Source organism: Microcebus murinus, chromosome 15 (genome assembly GCF_040939455.1).
Source record: "Microcebus murinus isolate Inina chromosome 15, M.murinus_Inina_mat1.0, whole genome shotgun sequence".
Classification (NCBI taxonomy): Eukaryota; Metazoa; Chordata; class Mammalia; order Primates; family Cheirogaleidae; genus Microcebus; species Microcebus murinus.
In genome coordinates, this window is record NC_134118.1 from 16672114 (window position 1) to 16690466 (window position 18353).

General features: G+C 42.1%; 1 protein-coding gene across 1 annotated transcript in view; it reads left to right on the forward strand.

Moving 5' to 3' along the window:
* The first annotated feature begins 5735 nt into the window (after window positions 1-5735).
* The window catches only part of STMND1 (stathmin domain containing 1), a 29371-nt gene continuing 16753 nt past the window's right edge, over window positions 5736-18353 (forward strand). The window contains exons 1-2 of the mRNA XM_012753691.2: window positions 5736-5867; window positions 16452-16629. Of these exons, the coding sequence (XP_012609145.1) occupies window positions 5784-5867; window positions 16452-16629 (262 nt within the window). The 5' untranslated portion in view covers window positions 5736-5783. The remainder of the gene's footprint in view (window positions 5868-16451; window positions 16630-18353) is intronic.

Genomic DNA, 18353 nt, shown 5'->3' on the forward strand with positions numbered 1-18353 from the left:
TAAAAATGAGATGTAATCAAGCTCATGGTTAAAACACACACACACACACACACACACACACACCCTAAAACAACTAAATCTTGTTCAAAACCCATACTATTTGACCCAAAAAAATTTATTCATTTTCAGTGAGGCCAATTCGATAAATATGTGAGCTTTCAACCGGAATTTACGATTTTATTTACAATAAAAAAAATCGGCTGTAAATGTCAGAATATAACCTAGATCATCTCAGCTGCCATGTATTGCCTGGTTTCCATGAAGAAAGCACTTCCCAGGCCTTTTTTTTTTTTTTTTTTCAAATTTAATTCTCCCAATAACCCTAGGAGGTAGGTAGTATTATTATCTCCTTTCTTAAAGAAGAGGAAACTGAGATTTAGGAAGGTGAAATAACTTCCCAAGGTCGGAGGGGAAACCAGGTCAGTCTCCCTCTGCCCAAGTTCTTCCCTACTCTGCTCTCTGCGATGGCAGTCAGGCCCGTGCCTGCCAACAACCTGAGACGCTTGTGAAAAATACAGATTCTGGGTCAGCAGTCCTGGAGGTTCTTGTCCCACGTGCTTGTTCACATTGCTGGGAACCTGCACTGATGACAAGCAGCAGAGGCTATTCTAAAGCAGATGCCACAGCACATCACGTGGAAAACCAGAGCTCCAGGGGGTGTTAAGCACCCAGCACCCCGAGTCCAGCCCCCTCGTCTGAAGAATGGGATAGGTACTCGTCCAGCCCCCAGACATTAAAGGGCTTCCTCAAGGCCAGTCCACTAGCCCAGAACAGGGCTGGGACCAGAATGGAGCCATCTGGCCCAGCATTCTTTCCACCACATTCCAACAGAGCAAAAACTCCAAGTCTCTTAGAGAGCTTTGTTCTTCCCCTCATTTTTCAGTTCTTCAAGCAGCCAAACTCCCCTGGAGCGTCAAACAATATGTTCAAGGCCAGCACGGAAAAATCACACCACTAATTCGAAAAGTCTCAGTGCTTTGTGCCCACGTACTGCCAAAATTGGAAGCAGTGAAAATCATTTAAATATTACTTTTCTTTAATTGTGAGAATATCAGTGTGTGAAAATCGCCATGTGTAACCTTAAGAGTTGTTACAGCTTTCTAAAAAGCAAGCTTGCCTTTTCCAACTGCCATTCAGCACGTATTGTTTCTCCGTTTACACATCCCCATTAAGCGCTCAGCATAGATTTAGACCCGTGTAATATCTAAACGTGATTCAGAACTGATTCTTAAGGGTATATGTAAATGGATGCCTTATAATTCTATGAGATTACAGTGAAATTTACTGTTACACTGCCATTCTCTGAGTTATCACCCTGAGATTGGTGTTTTCTCTCTGTATTTACTCAGTTTTGTGTTGAATGAGCAAACATCAAGATTGTTGGCTTAATGCCAAGGTTCAGCAAACAATTGTTCCCCTGTTTGTGTGCTTTTTTATTTATTTCTGGTTGTCCTCTATAAGAATCTGTCACACCAAGTCTCTTAAAGGGATACCTAAAATATGCTTGGACTCTGCATTTGGGGAGGCAACTCCATTAACTCATGGCTGGTGTTATTGCAAGCATTGGCACGTGAATTGCAAACATCTTGATTATGCTAATGTGATGTTGTGTGTGTGTGCTTTTTAATGACAATATTCTAGCCCCAACCTCCTTTAGTAATAATAGTTTTCTTTATCACATAACTGTTCGCAGACAGACCGATTATTCATGAACTTTCTAAATGTACTTGGTACAGTTACTGAGGTTACCTGCCCCAAGTGGATTTGGAAGATAGAAACTTCAGAGACCCTCTCACGTCTAAGCAATACAATGTGTGTATGAACGAGGAGAAGGTGACTGTTTTCCAGAAATATAATGTTTGGGTTGAAATGTCTGACAAAGGAACACGAAGAACCAGAGCAACATGCGATTTTAAAATTAGGTCTTTGAATTCAAGATGACACTCAAAATACCACCGGTTTCTTACAATCTGGTGCTCTCTTGTCTTTTTCCAGAAGCTACAATGCTCCCTGCTCTATGTCTCAGATGCAAAACAGCCGGGCAGCACAGTGCAGTTTTGTTCCCTACTCTATAGCCCTCCTGTTGAACAGGGTGCTCCAGCGAAGCATGGGAGGGTTTTATCAGCTGAATGAAGCCACTTAACAAAATGTTTTACAGGCCTGGGAATTCTGTTCTTTAATGAGATAAATTCCCCTCGTGTGGTACTCTCTCTCTCTCTAGTGTTTTCCCTTCTGGAAATGGCACAAACCCTTTCTGGCTGTTAGGGTTCCGTGTACTATTTAATATCACCATGGGAATTACTTTATCAGTTTAAATCAGGAGTCGGCAAACATCTTCTGTAAAAGGCTAAATAATAAATATTTTAGGTTTCGCAGGTGATACAGTCTCTGTCTGTCGCAACTACTCAATTCTGCTGTCATGACACAAAAGCAGCCATAGATAACACATGTACATATGGGAAATGTCTGTTTACAAGTACTGAAATTTGAATTTCATATAATTTTCACAAATCACTAAATCATATTCCTTGATTTTCTTTTCAACCATTTATAAACATTGTATCCATTCTTAGCTCATGTACCATATAAAGACAGAGAGTGGGCCAGATTTGGCCCATGGGTCATAGTTTTCTAACCCTCTCTTTAAACCAATAATGGGCTGATAAAGTACAAACAACAACATGCTCACGAGCTTCCCTCATTTACCTAATCCTTAGCAAGCACTCAAAATGTCAGCTTTTGCTCTAAATCTTAGTTGGGACATGTCTGGGAATGAAAGTAGGCACATAATTTTGCTATTCATAGGAAGAATGCTGGTAAGCTCAGTGAATTTGCCGTTGAGATTGGAACTGATTTCACTATTTGACTTTCCACTTCTTAGAAAAGCGCAGAGTCTGAACCGAAATGGCACAGCCGTCACTATGGAAGCCCCTGGGCTCTGTGTGACCAACCTTGCCCTAATATACCCATGGTCTCAGTGCTGCAGGGAGACTTCTCTGCATTCTGGTGTGCCCTGCGTCCCCCACAGGTTAACTCTCTATCAGAACAGAGAAAATGGGGGGAAATGGACTCCAGAGCTTGGGTGATGGCGAATAAGGATTTTCTTTTCTCCTTCACCCTGACTCACCAATTTGCAAAGGTTCCTCCTCTACCAGGGAAGAGTGATAAGAAGCTGGGGTAGCGTCGGGGCTCTTCACTGTAGTTTTTATGCATGGAGGTCTTCCTAGACTGAAAATGCCTTCATAAAAAGGGGCCAATGTTTCTTTTCCTCTATACTTGATTGTCTAATGGACTTCATCTTAATTCTTCACGATCATTTTCTCTGTCACTTCTCTCTCCTTCCTTCCATTTTTCCTTTCTGTCTTTGAAGAATGATTTTAATATGCACAGGTGTGCTATATACCCTTGCTACTCAAAGTGCGGTTGTATTTATTACCTTCGTTTTTAACATAACCAATTTAATTGTTACATTTATAACATTTAATTTTAATAATGGCTTAATAACTGGGCCCAAATGTTCCTGATAGTCAGCTCTTATCAGCCAGTACTAGTTGGCCCTAGCATGCCCCTAGAAAAAGGGCATTTTTCACAACTTTGGACTTTCACAACTTTGATGTTCCAGAAGACACCTGCACAACACATTGGAACCACACCATTCATTTACAGCAAACCTCTGTTCACAGAGAGCCTTAAAAGTTGTGTGCAGTATATCACTCTTACAATTCTACAAACATCCATTAAACTTTCTCAAGAACATTTTATAGGTGTCCTTAGTGTTGGATTATTCTAGTCGAGAATTTTCCAGTTTCTAGTCGGAACATTTCATATGACTTATTACACTCATGAGTTAACACTTTTAGAGATGGTCCCCAGATACCATTTTAGCCTTATTTCAACCCTTCATTCATAAATCTTTAATGTTTGTTGCTCTGTAATTATGCTTTGACTTGAGTTTCATCTCATCTTTCCTCTTCTTCAATTTTAATAAAAGAAAAATTGACAGCAGCATCCAGTAAGAGAGAGACAGTGTGAAACGAGTTTAAACACTAAATAATCAGCTTCCTATAACAGAGTTGACCATGAGTTTCCTTGGGAGGATCCAGGACTTTTACATTTTCAAGAATCCTTAGTTATATTTTCATGGTGCTGCGTGCAGATACTTGGAGAGACTGAGTCAGGCCACCTGGTCCCTCATCCCAGCTCCCTCATTAACTAGTTAGTTCCCTAGGGTGTTGGGACAGTCACTCAACTCCACTGAGCCTAAGTTTGCAACCTGTGAAAACAAGGGTTAGTAGATCTCTAAGATCCCCTTCAGTTCCTTTCTTAATTCTCAAAACTTAAAAAACAATAATAATAATAATAATAAATTGAAAACAGATCAAAAGTAAAAAATCCAGGAAAGACAAACTTGTTGCTCATTCGAGCAGTCTTCCTGGTCTGCCTTTTTCGATGGATTACACCATTTTTATGCAATTCTCTGCAAGAAATATGCCTAGCCACGCTTTTTCCTTACAATATCACCGCTCATAAAATGCACCTTTCATAAAAATAATTTGCGTAATTTGAGCTGTTTACGGTCCTAAACGTCTGGTTTTCGTCATTGCATGGGTTCCTGTTTGTGTGACTGTCCTTTCTTAGGTTGTCCTGTGCCACTGCCTTCTGGTGCCTGCCGGCCCTCCTGCCTCCACTTTGGCCACCTGCCCTCATGATCGGGTCCCCACCGACTGGACACCTGCGTCGCCCTCCACACAGTCGCCTTCTACACAGTCCCCGCAGCGTCTGCAAACTACTCAAGCGCTTGGCCCCAAGCACCAGGAAGAGGGGCGTGTCCCCGGTGCCTCACAAAGGAAAAATATAAGCAACCGGCAATATGCTTACAACTCCGGTACGCTTAAACCGGACTTGGCCAGGCAGTGGGCCCTCCCCTCCCCTCCCTGCTCTGGAGAGGGCTGCGGTTTGCATCCTAGTTGCCATTTAGACGCCTCCGATCTTCCAGCTTCAAGTTTACAGAAGTCCCATAGCCGTCCAGGTGCCAGGTCCGCGTGACGCAGTTTATTGTGGCAACCATTCCCGGCAACTGCCCAGGTGCCCAGCGCGTCCCGCCCAGCGTGGCAGTGCGGGAGGTGCGAGAAGCGGGTGGCGCTGGGGGGCGCAGGGGCAGGGGCAGGGGCTGGGGCGAGGGCAGGTGCTGGGGCAGGGGCAGGGACGGGGGCAGGGGCAGGGGCAGGGGGCAGGGACGGGGGCGAGGGCAAGGTCAGGGGCAGGCGCAGGGACGGGGGCAGGGACAGGGGCAGGGGGCAGGGACGGGGGCGAGGGCAGGCGCTGGGGCAGGGGCAGGGACGGGGGTGAGGGCAAGGGCAGGGGCAGGCACAGGGAAGGGGGCGAGGGCAAGGGCAGGGGCAGGGGCAGGCGCAGGGGCAGAGCAGGGACCGGAACAGGGGCAGGGGCGGGGGCGAGGGCAAGGTCAGGGGCAGGCGCAGGGACGGGGGTGAGGGCAAGGGCAGGGGCAGGCACAGGGAAGGGGGCGAGGGCAAGGGCAGGGGCAGGGGCAGGCGCAGAGGCAGAGCAGGGACCGGAACAGGGGACAGGGGCAGGGGCGGGCGCAGGGACGGGGTCAGGGACAGGGGCAGGGGGCAGGGGCGGGGGCAGGGCCAGAGGCAGGGGCAGGGGGCAGGGCCAGAGGCAGGGGCAGGGGCGCGGGACAGGGACAGGGACGTCCCCAGCAGGGAGCGCTCGCCTGGGCGCAGAGGCGAAGCCGGCGGAGGAGGAGCGGCGGGCGCAGCATGGGCTGCCGCCCTTCCCAGCCCGCTGGAGACCGGAGCCGCCGCGTCCCCGCGCCCAAGAAGGGCTGGGAAGAAGGATTCAAGGTAAAACAAAGAAACAAACAAACAAAAGTAGAAAGGAAAGAAAAGAAAAGTAAATAAACAAAGAGACATAAAGCACTTAGCGTTGGGGGCGGCAGGGGTGTCCTGGAGCAGGGTGGGTGGAGGGTCACAGCCCCCTAGTGGGTGGGGAGTGGAGAGGACAGGGTGAGAGCCACTTTATTCTGCCACTGTCTCACTGCTGTCTTAACCAGGAAATACAGACAGACAGATAGATAGACACACACATATGTATGCATAGATGTGTGTGTGTGTATGTTTATTCTGCCAGGACAGATTTGGAGAGCCTTGGTGTGTAAGGAGCCTGCGAGGGTGGCCCGCGCCCAGGGCAGGGCAGAGGCATGGGATGAGCCGTGGGCTCCGCACAGGGCTGGGGGTGGCCGCGGTTCTCAGGGGAGGGTGGGAGTTCCTGGAAACTGCCAAGTATTTTTGGCTTCTGGAAAATGGCTCCTTTGGTAGTTGGGTACTTACTCAATTAGAGCTAGGGGAGATCTCAGAAGCCATCTAGCTGCGTCCTCTCTCAATTGATAGATGAGGACCCTGAGGCCCAGAGAGGGGGACATTGTGCCCAAGGCAGCACAACTTGTTGAGGGCAGAGCTAGAGTAGAATCTACCGTTTAAGAGTGTCGTTCCAATCTCCTTCCACTGTCCGCCAAGGCTGCATCCCTTATAATTCTTCCGGAGCCACTAAGGGGACTTTTTTCCCAGAGTGAGGCATGGAGGGATGGGTGGGTTGAGACAGAAATGAGAGCCAGGATTGTTTCCCATTTTTACCACCCTCAAGATTTCATAAACAGAGCTAGGGACCCTCAAGGGTCCATTTCAGAGGGGTTACCCAAAGATAGGGCTTCCATATAATTTATAATCAAAATCATGCTGTAAAGAGTAAAAGGGAACACTATTAATAAATTTTCTCAGACAGTCTGGCTGAAGCCCAGCAAACTGGGACTTATGGCCACCTTCCCTAAAGGGCATTTTTGGAGCTACTGTTTAAACTCCATGCACTTTGTCTCAGCAGGCTCTGTGCAGGACACATTAGGTGCCAGTGATAGCACCTACCACATGTGGGGCACATCTGCTGGCCTCTTGGAGTACATTTAAGAAGCAAGCAGACCAGAGTCTACTAAAGGCTGAGACTCCAGATGTATTGCCTGACCCTGGGGAAAGCCTGGGCCCAGATGACTACCCATCTTAGCACTGTTTTCTGTTTTCCATCCCAAAGCTGCCATGGTCTGCGTTTTTTATGGGCCCATTGCCACTTACCAAGTCCTTGTGCCTTTCCTGTCACCACCCTCACCAGTCTACTCCACCACCAGTGCCACCTATCTTCCCAAGAAAATTTTTTTGTAGTGTGCAAAACCTTTTACAATTTGGTCCCATCCTTTCAGTCTAGTGTCATCCTCTTCTCTACTGCCAATGCCTGTCACTTGTAGGTCTGTCAAGCCAAATGACTCGCAGGGCTCCGTTCTCCCAGGCTTCTCATGCCTCCATGCCTTTTCCCAGGAAGTTCCCTCCGATGGGAATGACTCCCTGGGTCCTCTCCCGGGTCAGCCTGCTGAAGTCCTTTTATCCTTCAATACTGAGCTGGAAGATAATGGCCATGATGCTCCCTTGCCACCTGGGTAATGTTTGTTTAAAGGTCCTTCTCCCTCCTAGATTTATGGGCTCCTTGGGAACACTTTGGTCATCTTTGTTATTGTTCATTATTGCTTAGGACTAATATGTAGGAGTACTCTTTTCTCCCGGTTTTTCAAAAAGGCATTAACGTCGTTTAAAAATATTAATCCATCATTCTTTTTTCCTTTTCATACAAAAATCTTTCTTTTTTATATATGTTGCTGGCATGGTTACATATAAGACTTTAGTAGAAGAAACTTTTCACTATTTGTGTTTCTTTTCCAGCCATTATCATTTATTCCATCACATGGTTATTACTGAAAATCATTTTGTTGTACAGAGCAGGATGGAATGCTAAAAAGGAATCCTCTCCAAGTGTCAAATCCACTACGTCCCTCTGAGCCAAGCCACTGCAAGGCCTAGAAGGGTTCTTGGGTTTCTTCCTGAATTTCTTGGGTACAATAGTCATTACCTCTGGTTTGTATTTTTGTGCATGTCTCCTAACTGCTCTTCCTAAATCCTTTCTCTGCTGATTTTCCATGTGACCTCCAGAGTGATCACTCTAAATAAAATCTGATATATCAGTCCTCTGTTAAAAAAAAAAAAAAAGCCACCAACCCATTAGGTGGGCACATAAACCAATGGACAAGAATATGATGACCTAGGTTTGATTTTTTTTTTTTCTTTCTTGCTCAAGAAACTGAAATCTAAGATTTTTGGATTTATTATTTATTATTGTATGACCTTGCTGAAGTTATTTAACCTCACTATGCCCCAGTTTCCTTATCTGTCATATGAGGTAAATAACAATATGCAAAGCTGGTCCTCTGTATCTGTGGGTTTCACATCCATGGCTTCAGCTAACAACCTCGGATCACAAATATTCAAAAAATAAAATTATTATTAGTTTTTTCCTTAACCAATACAATTATTTACATAGAATTTACATCATATTAGGTGTTATAAGTAATCTAGAGATGACTTAAAGTATGTAAGAGCATGTGTGTAGGATATATGCAAATACCACGCCCTTTTCTATAAGGGACTTGAGCATCGGATTTTGGTACCCAAGGGAGGCCCTAGAACCCATCTGCCATGGATACTTAGGGACAACTGTACCCAATTTTTGTAGTTGTTGTGAGAATTAAATGAATTCAATACAGGTAAACTGCTCGTATCAAAGCCTTGTGCAGAATAAGTGCTTCATATAAGTTATTACAATGATTATTATAAAATAAAATCCTACATCCTTATATAGCATGCCATCCTGTCCCATCCTTGATCTGGATCCTGCCAACTTCTCCAGTTTCATTTCTCCCCCCAGCTCACATTCTAGGCAAACCTTATGGCTTGTTCTCTAAGCCCATTCTGTTCCTATCGTGGTGCCATTGTATTTATTGTTTTCTCTCCTTTCAGACTTCTCCTTCTGCCTCTCTTGGGTCACATGAAAAATGTGTACCTGTCTTTCCAGACACTCAAGCTTGCTCCTCCATAAGTTCTTCCTGACACCCTTCTCCCTCCTCTGCCCCTGCCACCATGCTGGCAGAGTTGATCTTATACCTGCTCGTATCACATTTCAAAACAATTTGTTGTATTTATTTGTTTCTATGTTTGCCTCCCATCCTGAGCTGTTACCTCCTTGGGAACAGGACCTGTTTTTTAACCTTTGTGTTTCCAGTGCTTACTAGTTGCCTTATACTGATTTGCAGCAGGCACTAGTGAATATTTCTTGAGTGACTGCACATCCCTCCCGGTTCCAAAATTCCTTAAAGTCTTTTTGTCTCCTGGAAGAATAACTAGACTAATGACAGTCTGCAAGGAGGAAATTCAATATTAAAATAACCTGAAAATAGTCTCAGAGTCATGCACCTACCTTTCCCTGCCCCAAGCACTTGACTTTGGAAATCTGATCTGGGAAAGGTATGATTATTATTAATTAAGCACTCTATAGCTATCAGAATAGTAATGCTTTCACTACTTTTATAACTGTATAAGGCTTAGAGTTCAGTAGTTCAGAAGTGTCTTTAAAATGAAGTGAATATGTTTGCTTGCATGAAATATTTATGTTTCTTAGAGGCATGACTTCAAAATATTCTGAATTAAACTTCTTGAGACCTGTCTACAGACTTTCTCTTCACTTTTACCTTAGTTTAAAATGGCAAGAAGACACTGTAATAAAATAATGCATAATAACAAGAAAAGTATGGGAAACTTCTCTTAGTTGGAGATATGCTCTCCTTCTATATGAATAACTCAAAGTCCCTTGCCTATTATAAAAGGAGAGGCTAGATTGGAATGGATGGTCTCCAAGGACCCTGCACAGTTTTTTGCTAATACATGAAAAGAAAATTCTTGATTGTCAGTAAAATGGACTACATTACTTCTCAAAGTCCAGCTTTTAAAACAATCATATTTCTGAGTGCTTTTAGCGAGTTGCCATTTATTATTACATTTATGAGAATTAAACTAGAAAAAATCAAATTTTGCAGAATCATTTCTTCCTATATGTTTAGAGACAGATACATTTATAAAGTGCATCTGCTAATAATTTGATTTACGAAGGCTTTACCTTCAGGGAGCCTCCACAAATTATTCCCTTCCAGCTGTTAGACAAACATGTTTCCCAAAAGCTATAAAACACAGGCAGTACCTCCAGACCAAAAACCAAACAATGACAACAACAAAAGCTACACAACAAACAAACAAACAAAAATAAACCCACCTGTCTATAGTTAAACGCAATACCTTTTTTGGAATGCTGATCATTCCTGTGCATAGCTGGTAGCTTGGAATTGACAACTTTTTAATTCTGTCTAAAATTGATAAAATTTTATCCTCAAGACACTGAGGTATAAAAATAGAGTTCATACAAAATGTAGAAACACATTGAATCTGTTTGTTTGTTACAACTTAATCTCAAGGAAAAAATAAAACCTTCCACCCACCGCCCTGCCCCCTGCCACAGTACCATTACTATTTGTATAATGCAGGTATTCTTCTCAGTGATGTGGAAATATAAACTCTGCATGCATTTATAGAACAAGAACACTGTTTGGTGTATCCCCAAGATGCATAGATCTAATTAATTTGTAAATATGTCTGGTGTTTGAGCTATGTCTATTCTCAAGTCTACATTATGAAATTGGGTTAAAATTTCTAGAATGTGTTGCACATAGGTAAAATATTTGAGAGACCTTCTTAGTTTTCAAAAGAAAAGAACCTTAAATTTCTACTCTGGAAACAGAAGGCTGGTTTGTGTTGTTTTATACTAAGAGATCGTGTTTCACCTGCTGCAATTTAAGTTTTGGTCACTAACAGGGCTCAAGTCTCTAAATAAGCGCAAATAGGTAGAGATCCTTGCTATGGCCAGATTCTAAATCCCACTAGTTAAAGTGATTTTGATGAAACTATTGTGAGATCATTCAGGGTTGTGGCATTTACATCTATTCTAAGTTGTAAATTACAGAATGTCTTTGTGAAAAGGCCACTTTTTAGACTGAAAAAATTCAAATTTGCCCTCAATTCCAATGTAGGCATTTTGTTGTTGCTGCTGTTGTTAAATCAATCCAATTTTTCAGGATCTTTATTTGGAAATGTTAAATGACAAAATTAGTCCCTGTGTGTAACTCAGTGCTTTACTAGGATCAAAAAATGATGGCTCTGCAACACAAAATTAACTTGCGAAAATACTTGTCTTACTATCACTGTAGATACTGGCTTTTAATAGTTTATTTGGAAAGAAAGGAAAAACTGTTCAACATGGTTTGCATCTTTACCTTCAGTATGAACTGTGAGTTTCTGAAAGAAAGGCATCAAGGTTTCCTTTTCCTTTGTTATATGTAACAAATATATATGTTATATGTAATATGTTGTGTGCAAAGACTTTTCCTGGCCCCACTTACTCTGTAGGGACTGCATGGGTATTAACTGTGTATATGAAGAAAGACAGATGGAAGGAGAAGGAGAAAAGGATGTAGTTGCTTTTAGGCTTTCTCCTTGTTCTGATTCCTATTTCAGATACACTGGGGTTTTGTTTGCTTCCTTGTGTGTTTGGTTGGTTGGTTTTTCATGTTTTCCCATGTAGTCCTGAGCCATAGAACTAGTTAACCCTCAAAACAATGAACTGATGTTGGTTTAGCTGGAGCGATCATTTTATATAAACACAGTGATAAGGAGCTAGGTAAGACCCACAAGGAACATGGAAGAATCCCTAAATGAATTATGGAAACCTAATCATGACTGGCGCCACCATAAGCTCACCATTGCCATTTCTACTTAGCCTCTAAGGGACTTCAAATTTTGGAGTAATTCTACAAAGTGATCAAATGTGCTTATATTTTTTTTAAAGTTTGTATGATTTTTACTGTAAAAGTACCAAGAGTTTCAGACCAATGTCCTATTTTTTATTTAGTTTTCCTAAAGGGAATATCTTCTGCACGGTTCCTAGAGTCATAATTTTAGCGCCAAAAGGGAGCTCCCTCCTTCAAATTGAGGCTCCAAGAAGTCAATTCTCTGCCTTTCTAACATTTCTGGACCCACCTCTTTCCCCTGTTTTCACTGCCACTGTCCTAGTTCATGTTTAGTCAAATCTCACCTGGACAATTGCAGTAATTGTAACTGATCACCTTGTTATGTCCCTTCCTTCCTTCTGTTTTCGTCACTTACACTAACCCAAGAATGCCCTTTCTAAAAAACACACCTGGTGAATTTATTTTACTTCCATGGATAAAAATCCCATGAAAGATTCCTGTTGCATTCAAAACAAATCAATCTCCTTTACTTGTCACAAAAGACTCCTCTTTCCCACCTCAGCACCTTCCACTGTCTACCTCAGTCTGTTTCCACTACTCTGGAATAGTTCACCTTCCTGGACACACAATAGGTTTCATATTCCTCTCTTGTGTGTGCTTCTCCTTGCATCTAAAATGCCCTTCTTTCGTTGTTCACTGGAAATGCATTCATCAAGACCCAATTCAAGCATCTTCTCCTCTTTAACACCTTGTGCTGGCCGCAACAAGACACAACCTTGTGGCACATACAGCAGGGTTGTGCTGCAAAGAGTGGGAGGTGGATGGCAGAGTCCTGAGGCCCTTCAAAGACTCAGAGGAGTGGAAAAGCACCACTTGGGCCAAAAAGCAAAATCAACGCACATAAGAAACATCCCCGGAAGACAATACTCAGTGGAAGATGCTTATGTTCTTATCTCTTCTGGGGACACTGAGGAGGTTTCCTCTGGTCCTTGTGTCATAGATGCAGAAGGTGATGACTCCCATTAAAATAAAAAGTAGGAAAGTTGCAACCCAAGCAATGAAAGATGGCTACACACCAAGAGAAAGGAGACGTGGTAGTTAGGGGGATATGAGAAAAGTTTTTCTGAACATGTTAACATGTAAAATGTACTTACTCTCAAAATAAGTGACAGTTCTTTAAATTGAATTAACTTAGCTTTATGAAAAACTCATTACAGTTTTCTTATTTTTCTTCGTTTGCTGTGGAACTGTGAAAAATGTGACACAGACAAGAAATTTGTCCTCAATGGTTTATTAAATCACAGATTTCTGCACTGTGTTTTGACCTATGTAGTAATACAAGCAATGACATTATGGTATGAAGAAATAGACACCTTTGAAAAGAGAAGGTGGGATTGTGAATTGGTGCAGTATTTATGGAAGGCCCTCTGGAAACACATTTTAGTATAAAATGTACATATCCTTTGACCCACCATGTCCACATCTAGGAATTTATTCTCGCGGAATGATTGGATGGGTCACACTGATGTATATGCACAGATATTCCAGCACTGCTTATTGTATTGAAAAGTTAGAAACAGCTGAGATGTCCTTCAGTAGAAATTGGTTAAATACTTTGTGGTATAGTTACATAATGGACTGCAATGCAATTGTCAAATAAGCGACTACTCTTCACCATTAAATAGAATGAGGTAGACCTATATATGTTGACATAGGTAAATGTCGCCAATATGTTGCTAATGGAAAAACATGTTACAGAAATGTATCATTTAATATGTAATTCTGTTTATTTTTTAAACAGCTTTATTGAAATATAATTCACATGCTATATGATTCACCCATTGTCTTAGTCTGTTTGTGCTGCTATAGCAAAATACCACCGACTGGCTAAGTTATAATGAACAGGAATTTATTTCTCACAGTTATGGAGGCTGGGAAGTCCAAGATCAAGGCAACAGAAGGTTAAGTTGTCTGGTGAGGACTATTATTCTGTGCCTCACATGGTAAAAGATTAGAAGAGCAAGGCAGCTGAAAGCTGTGGGAAGCCTCTTTTATAAATTATAAATGACTTAACCCATTAACAAGGGAGGAGCCCTCATGGCCTAATCATCTCTTAAAGGCCCCACCTCTTGATACTATCACATTGGTAACATCTGAATTCTGCAGGGGACATAGTCAAACCGTAGCACCTATTTAAAATGTACAATTGACAACCATCACCGCAATCTAATTTGAGAACATTTTTGCTCCCCCGCCCAAAAAAACAGCTACCCATTAGCAATCTCAATTTCCCCCACCCCAGACCCCACCCTAAACAACCACTAAATCTATCTTTTGCTTCTATAAATTTGCCCATTCTGAGCATGAATGGTCTTTGTGACTGGCCTCTTTCATTGGCTTCTGGTTTCCAGGTATCATCTATGTTGCAACATATGTCAGTATTTAATATCTTTTCATCACCATATGATACTACTTTCTTTGACTAAGCTACATTTATTCGTTTATCAGTTAACGGACATTTGGATCATTTCTACTTTTTGGATACTATCAATAATAATCATGAACATTTGTGTGCAAGTTTTTGTGTGAACAGATGTTTTCATTTTGCTAGGGTATATATGCAGAAGTGACGTTTTGGGTCAGATGGTAACTATGCATGTTTAACTTTTTAAGGAACTGTCAAACTGTTTTCCAAAGTAGCTGCACCCTTTTATATTTGCACAGCAATGTATGAGGGTTCCAATTTCTCCACATCCTCGTCAACACTTGTTATTGTGTGTTTTTTTTTCATTATAGTCATCCTAATGGATGTGAAATGGTATATCATTATGGTTTTGATCTTCATTCCCCTAAAGACTAATGGTGTTGAACATCTTCTCATGTGTTTATTGGCCAATTCCAATTTATTTTTAAAGATTACATTTATATGAGCAACATATCTGGGAAATGATATAGTAAAATGTTACTGGGGTTCTGTCTAGGGGATGTTATTTATTTTCTACTGTGTTTCTGTATCAATCTACCAGAGGAACAGAACCAGTAGGATAGATGAATGGATAAGTGAGTAGACAGAGGAATTACAAAGAATTGGCCTATTCAATCACAGAGGCTGGCTAGACAAATCCAAACTCCATAGAATATATGGCGCAGACAATCAGTCAGAAAGGACAGGCTGGAGTTGAAGCTGCAGTTGACAGGCAGAATTTCTTCTTCTTCAGGGGAACCTCAATTCTGTTATTGAAGACTTTCAATTGGTTGAATAAGGCCCACCCAGATTATCAAGAATGATCTCCTTTGCTTAAAGTTACTTGATTGTAGGTGTTAACCACATCTACAAAATACCTTCCCAGAGCAACACCTGGATTCATGTTTGAATGGGCCCCAGGTTCAATGGCTCACACATATAATTCTAGCACTTTGGGAGGACAAGATTGGAGGATTTCTTGAGGCCAGGAGTTTGAGACCAGACTGAGCAAAAGTGAGACCCCATCTTCCATCTTTACAAAAAATAGAAAAATTAGCCAGCATAGTGGTGTGTGCCTGTAGTCCTAGCTATTCAGGAGCCTGAGGCAAGAGAATCTCTTGAGCCCAGGAGTTTGAGGTTACAATGAGCTATTGTTATGATGATGCCACTGCACTCTAGCCAGGGTGACAGAGCAAGACCCTGTCTCAAAAGAAAAAAAAAAATACAGCAACTGGCTGATGTTGCCTAGCCCAGTTGACACATAAAACTGACCATTACCATTTCCTTCTATATCATTTAATTATTTTTACAATGAATTTCTATTAGTTTTTTTATTGTTTTGTTTTGTTTTGTTTGTTTTTAGAGACAGGGTCTCATTTTGTCGCCCAGGCTGCGGTGCAGTGGCACAAGCATAACTCACTGCAGCCTTGAACACCTGGGCTCCAGTGATCCTCCCACCTCAGTCTCCCAAAGTGCTGGGATTACAGGCATGAGCTACCACACTGGGCCAGTATTACTTTTTTAATCAGCAAAAACAATATCGTTTCAATTTTTAAAAATACTTTTAAAAAATACCATAGTCCCTCTACTTTCACACTTGATGATTATGAACGTGTTTATCTTGGTATCTTCCAGAATGATCAGCATGGTAACTTGTACCTGGTAAATTCATATTAGATATTATACTAATTTTCTATTGCTGCTATAACAAATTAACACAAATTTAATGGCTTAAAACAACACAGATGTCTTCTGTTACAGTTCTGGAGGTCAGAAATCCAAAGGCAGTTGCACGGGGCTAAAGTCAGGGTGATGGCAGGGCTGGCTGCTTTCGGAGGCTCTGGGCCGAGAATCCTTGCCTTGCTTTGCCTTTTCCAGCTTCTACAGCTGTCTTCTTTACATTCCTTGGCTCGAGCCCCTTCCATCTTCAACTCCCGCACCCTGACATCTTCAAATCTGTCTCTGCTTCTGTTGCTGTATCACCTTCTCCTCTTCTGTAGTCAAATCTCCCCCAGTCTCCTTCTTATAAGGACACCTGGGTAATTCAGGATAATCTTGCCATCTCGAGAACCTCAATCACACCTGCTTAATTATGTTGCCGTATGAGATGACATCTACAGGTTCCTAGGTACCATTCAGCCTACAGCAGATGCTGGCTGGCTAGATAGTCACCAAGCCGACCCTGCAACATTGTTTTTATTTTCCAGGAAATCTTGACACTCTGTTCCCTTTTCACAGGCTGATGGCGCTGCAACTCATTCCAGGGAGAATTTCAGCCCCCGAGAGGAAGCTGTACTACCCAGGGGTACTGTGGGTAATGCAGAGGACCTGAAACAAGCCCAGATGGGAAACTTACCCGGGACCATTCCAGAAAGTTCTCCATCTCCTAGTGAAAGAAACAGAAGAGTAAATTCAGGTAACTTCCCTACACTCCCATTCATGTTGAGCTTTACAAAATACTGCTTCTCTAAATATATTATTATATAGTGTCTGTTTGGTAGATCTTTCATCACTACTTTGTGGATCATGAAGTACTTTATATGGCAAGGTTTTTATCCCTAAGACATTAGAATTTAGCCTTAGTTCTTCATTCTGTGAATAAATAATGCTGACCATTAATCTTCTTGTTGATGAAGTAATTAAAACCATCTGTTTAAAAAAACAAAAAAAAAAAACAACTAAGAGCCTTTATTGGGAGTTGGGAACAAACAGACCTTAGGAATAGAACTGGCAAAGTTTAAAGAAATTTAAGCTACCACTGTGTTAACATCTTTCCAGGGGAAAGTCTACATTTTCAAAAATAAATAAAACCTACACCAAAGTGTTTCCCATGTCTTTCCCCACCCAAAGTATCAGCAAATACACAATAAAAGAATCTCTCAAAAGGGTAAGAGAAGTAATTACTACCTATTAATAGTATGCTCTTTAGAAACTATTTGTGGTTTTTTTGCCTATGGTGGGAAAAACCACAAATACTTGAGTGACCCCTGGTGTTGATTTCACGCATCTTATTTATGTCAGCCTTCGCAACAGATTGGACTTCACAGACCTCAAGGAAGAGTTTTATTTGGGGGGAAGACTTTTATTTCTTGCCTTGTCTCTATAGTTTCTTCTCTAGGTAAAAGTTAGGATGGGAAAACAGGTTAATACGTGCGATTCTTTTTCTTGGACTTTTCTGGCACACTCAGGTTATCACAGATTCTATATTCTCCTTCCTCTTAGGGCTCTGATGTGGTGTCAGTGTGACCTCTGAGAATGACGGGAGAGGTCAGGGAATGCAGGAACGGCCCCTCACGCTCTTCTAGGTGTTGGGCCAGCTCGTACATGATTTTCTCTCTGATACTTCTGTTGACGAGACTCCCTTCTAGACTGCAACTTGAGTGCTACATATCTGTGTTGGTCACAGACTGCAGAGTGTCAGGCAGACAGGGACCCTGTGTGTCCTGGGACAGTCCAGCCTGCCAGCTGTAGGGACACTGTTAAAGGCCCATGCAGCAGGCAGGAGAGTGCTGAGGGAGAACAGCTGGGGAGGGGTCAGCCACCAAGCAGATGTTTCTGACATGCAGGGCCAGCGAGTTCTTAGGAAGCACCTTGCAACAGAACAATCAGGACCTTGTACCCTGGACTTTCTATTTGTTCTCCGCCCAGTTTCCTTTCTACCTCCCAGTCCTGGGTGTCCTCCTTCCTGCATCTCTGTTCTTCACATCTGCAGAGTATATTTGTTAAGAATTTCAAGTTGTACACTGACATTTCCCAAGTGTTTCCTTTTTTAAAAAAAAAAATTATTTGGAATAATTTCAGATTCAAGAAAAGGTTCATAAAACAAAGGACACCTGTATTCTGTCACCCAGATTCCCAAAATGTTAACAAGCTACCACATTCGCATTATCATCTCTCTCCCTCACATACAAGTATGTTTTTCTGAGAATAAGTCACAGACTTAATGCCACTTTACTTCTAAATACATCAGTGTGTATTTCCTGAAAACAAGGACATTCTTTGCATAATCTCTGTACAAGGATCAAAATCAGGAAAGTGCCATTGATGTAGTACTATTATTATAAGATCAATAGACCACATTCAGGCCAGGCTCAGTGGTTCAAGCCTGTAATCCTAGCAGGAGGATTAGAGGGAGACCAA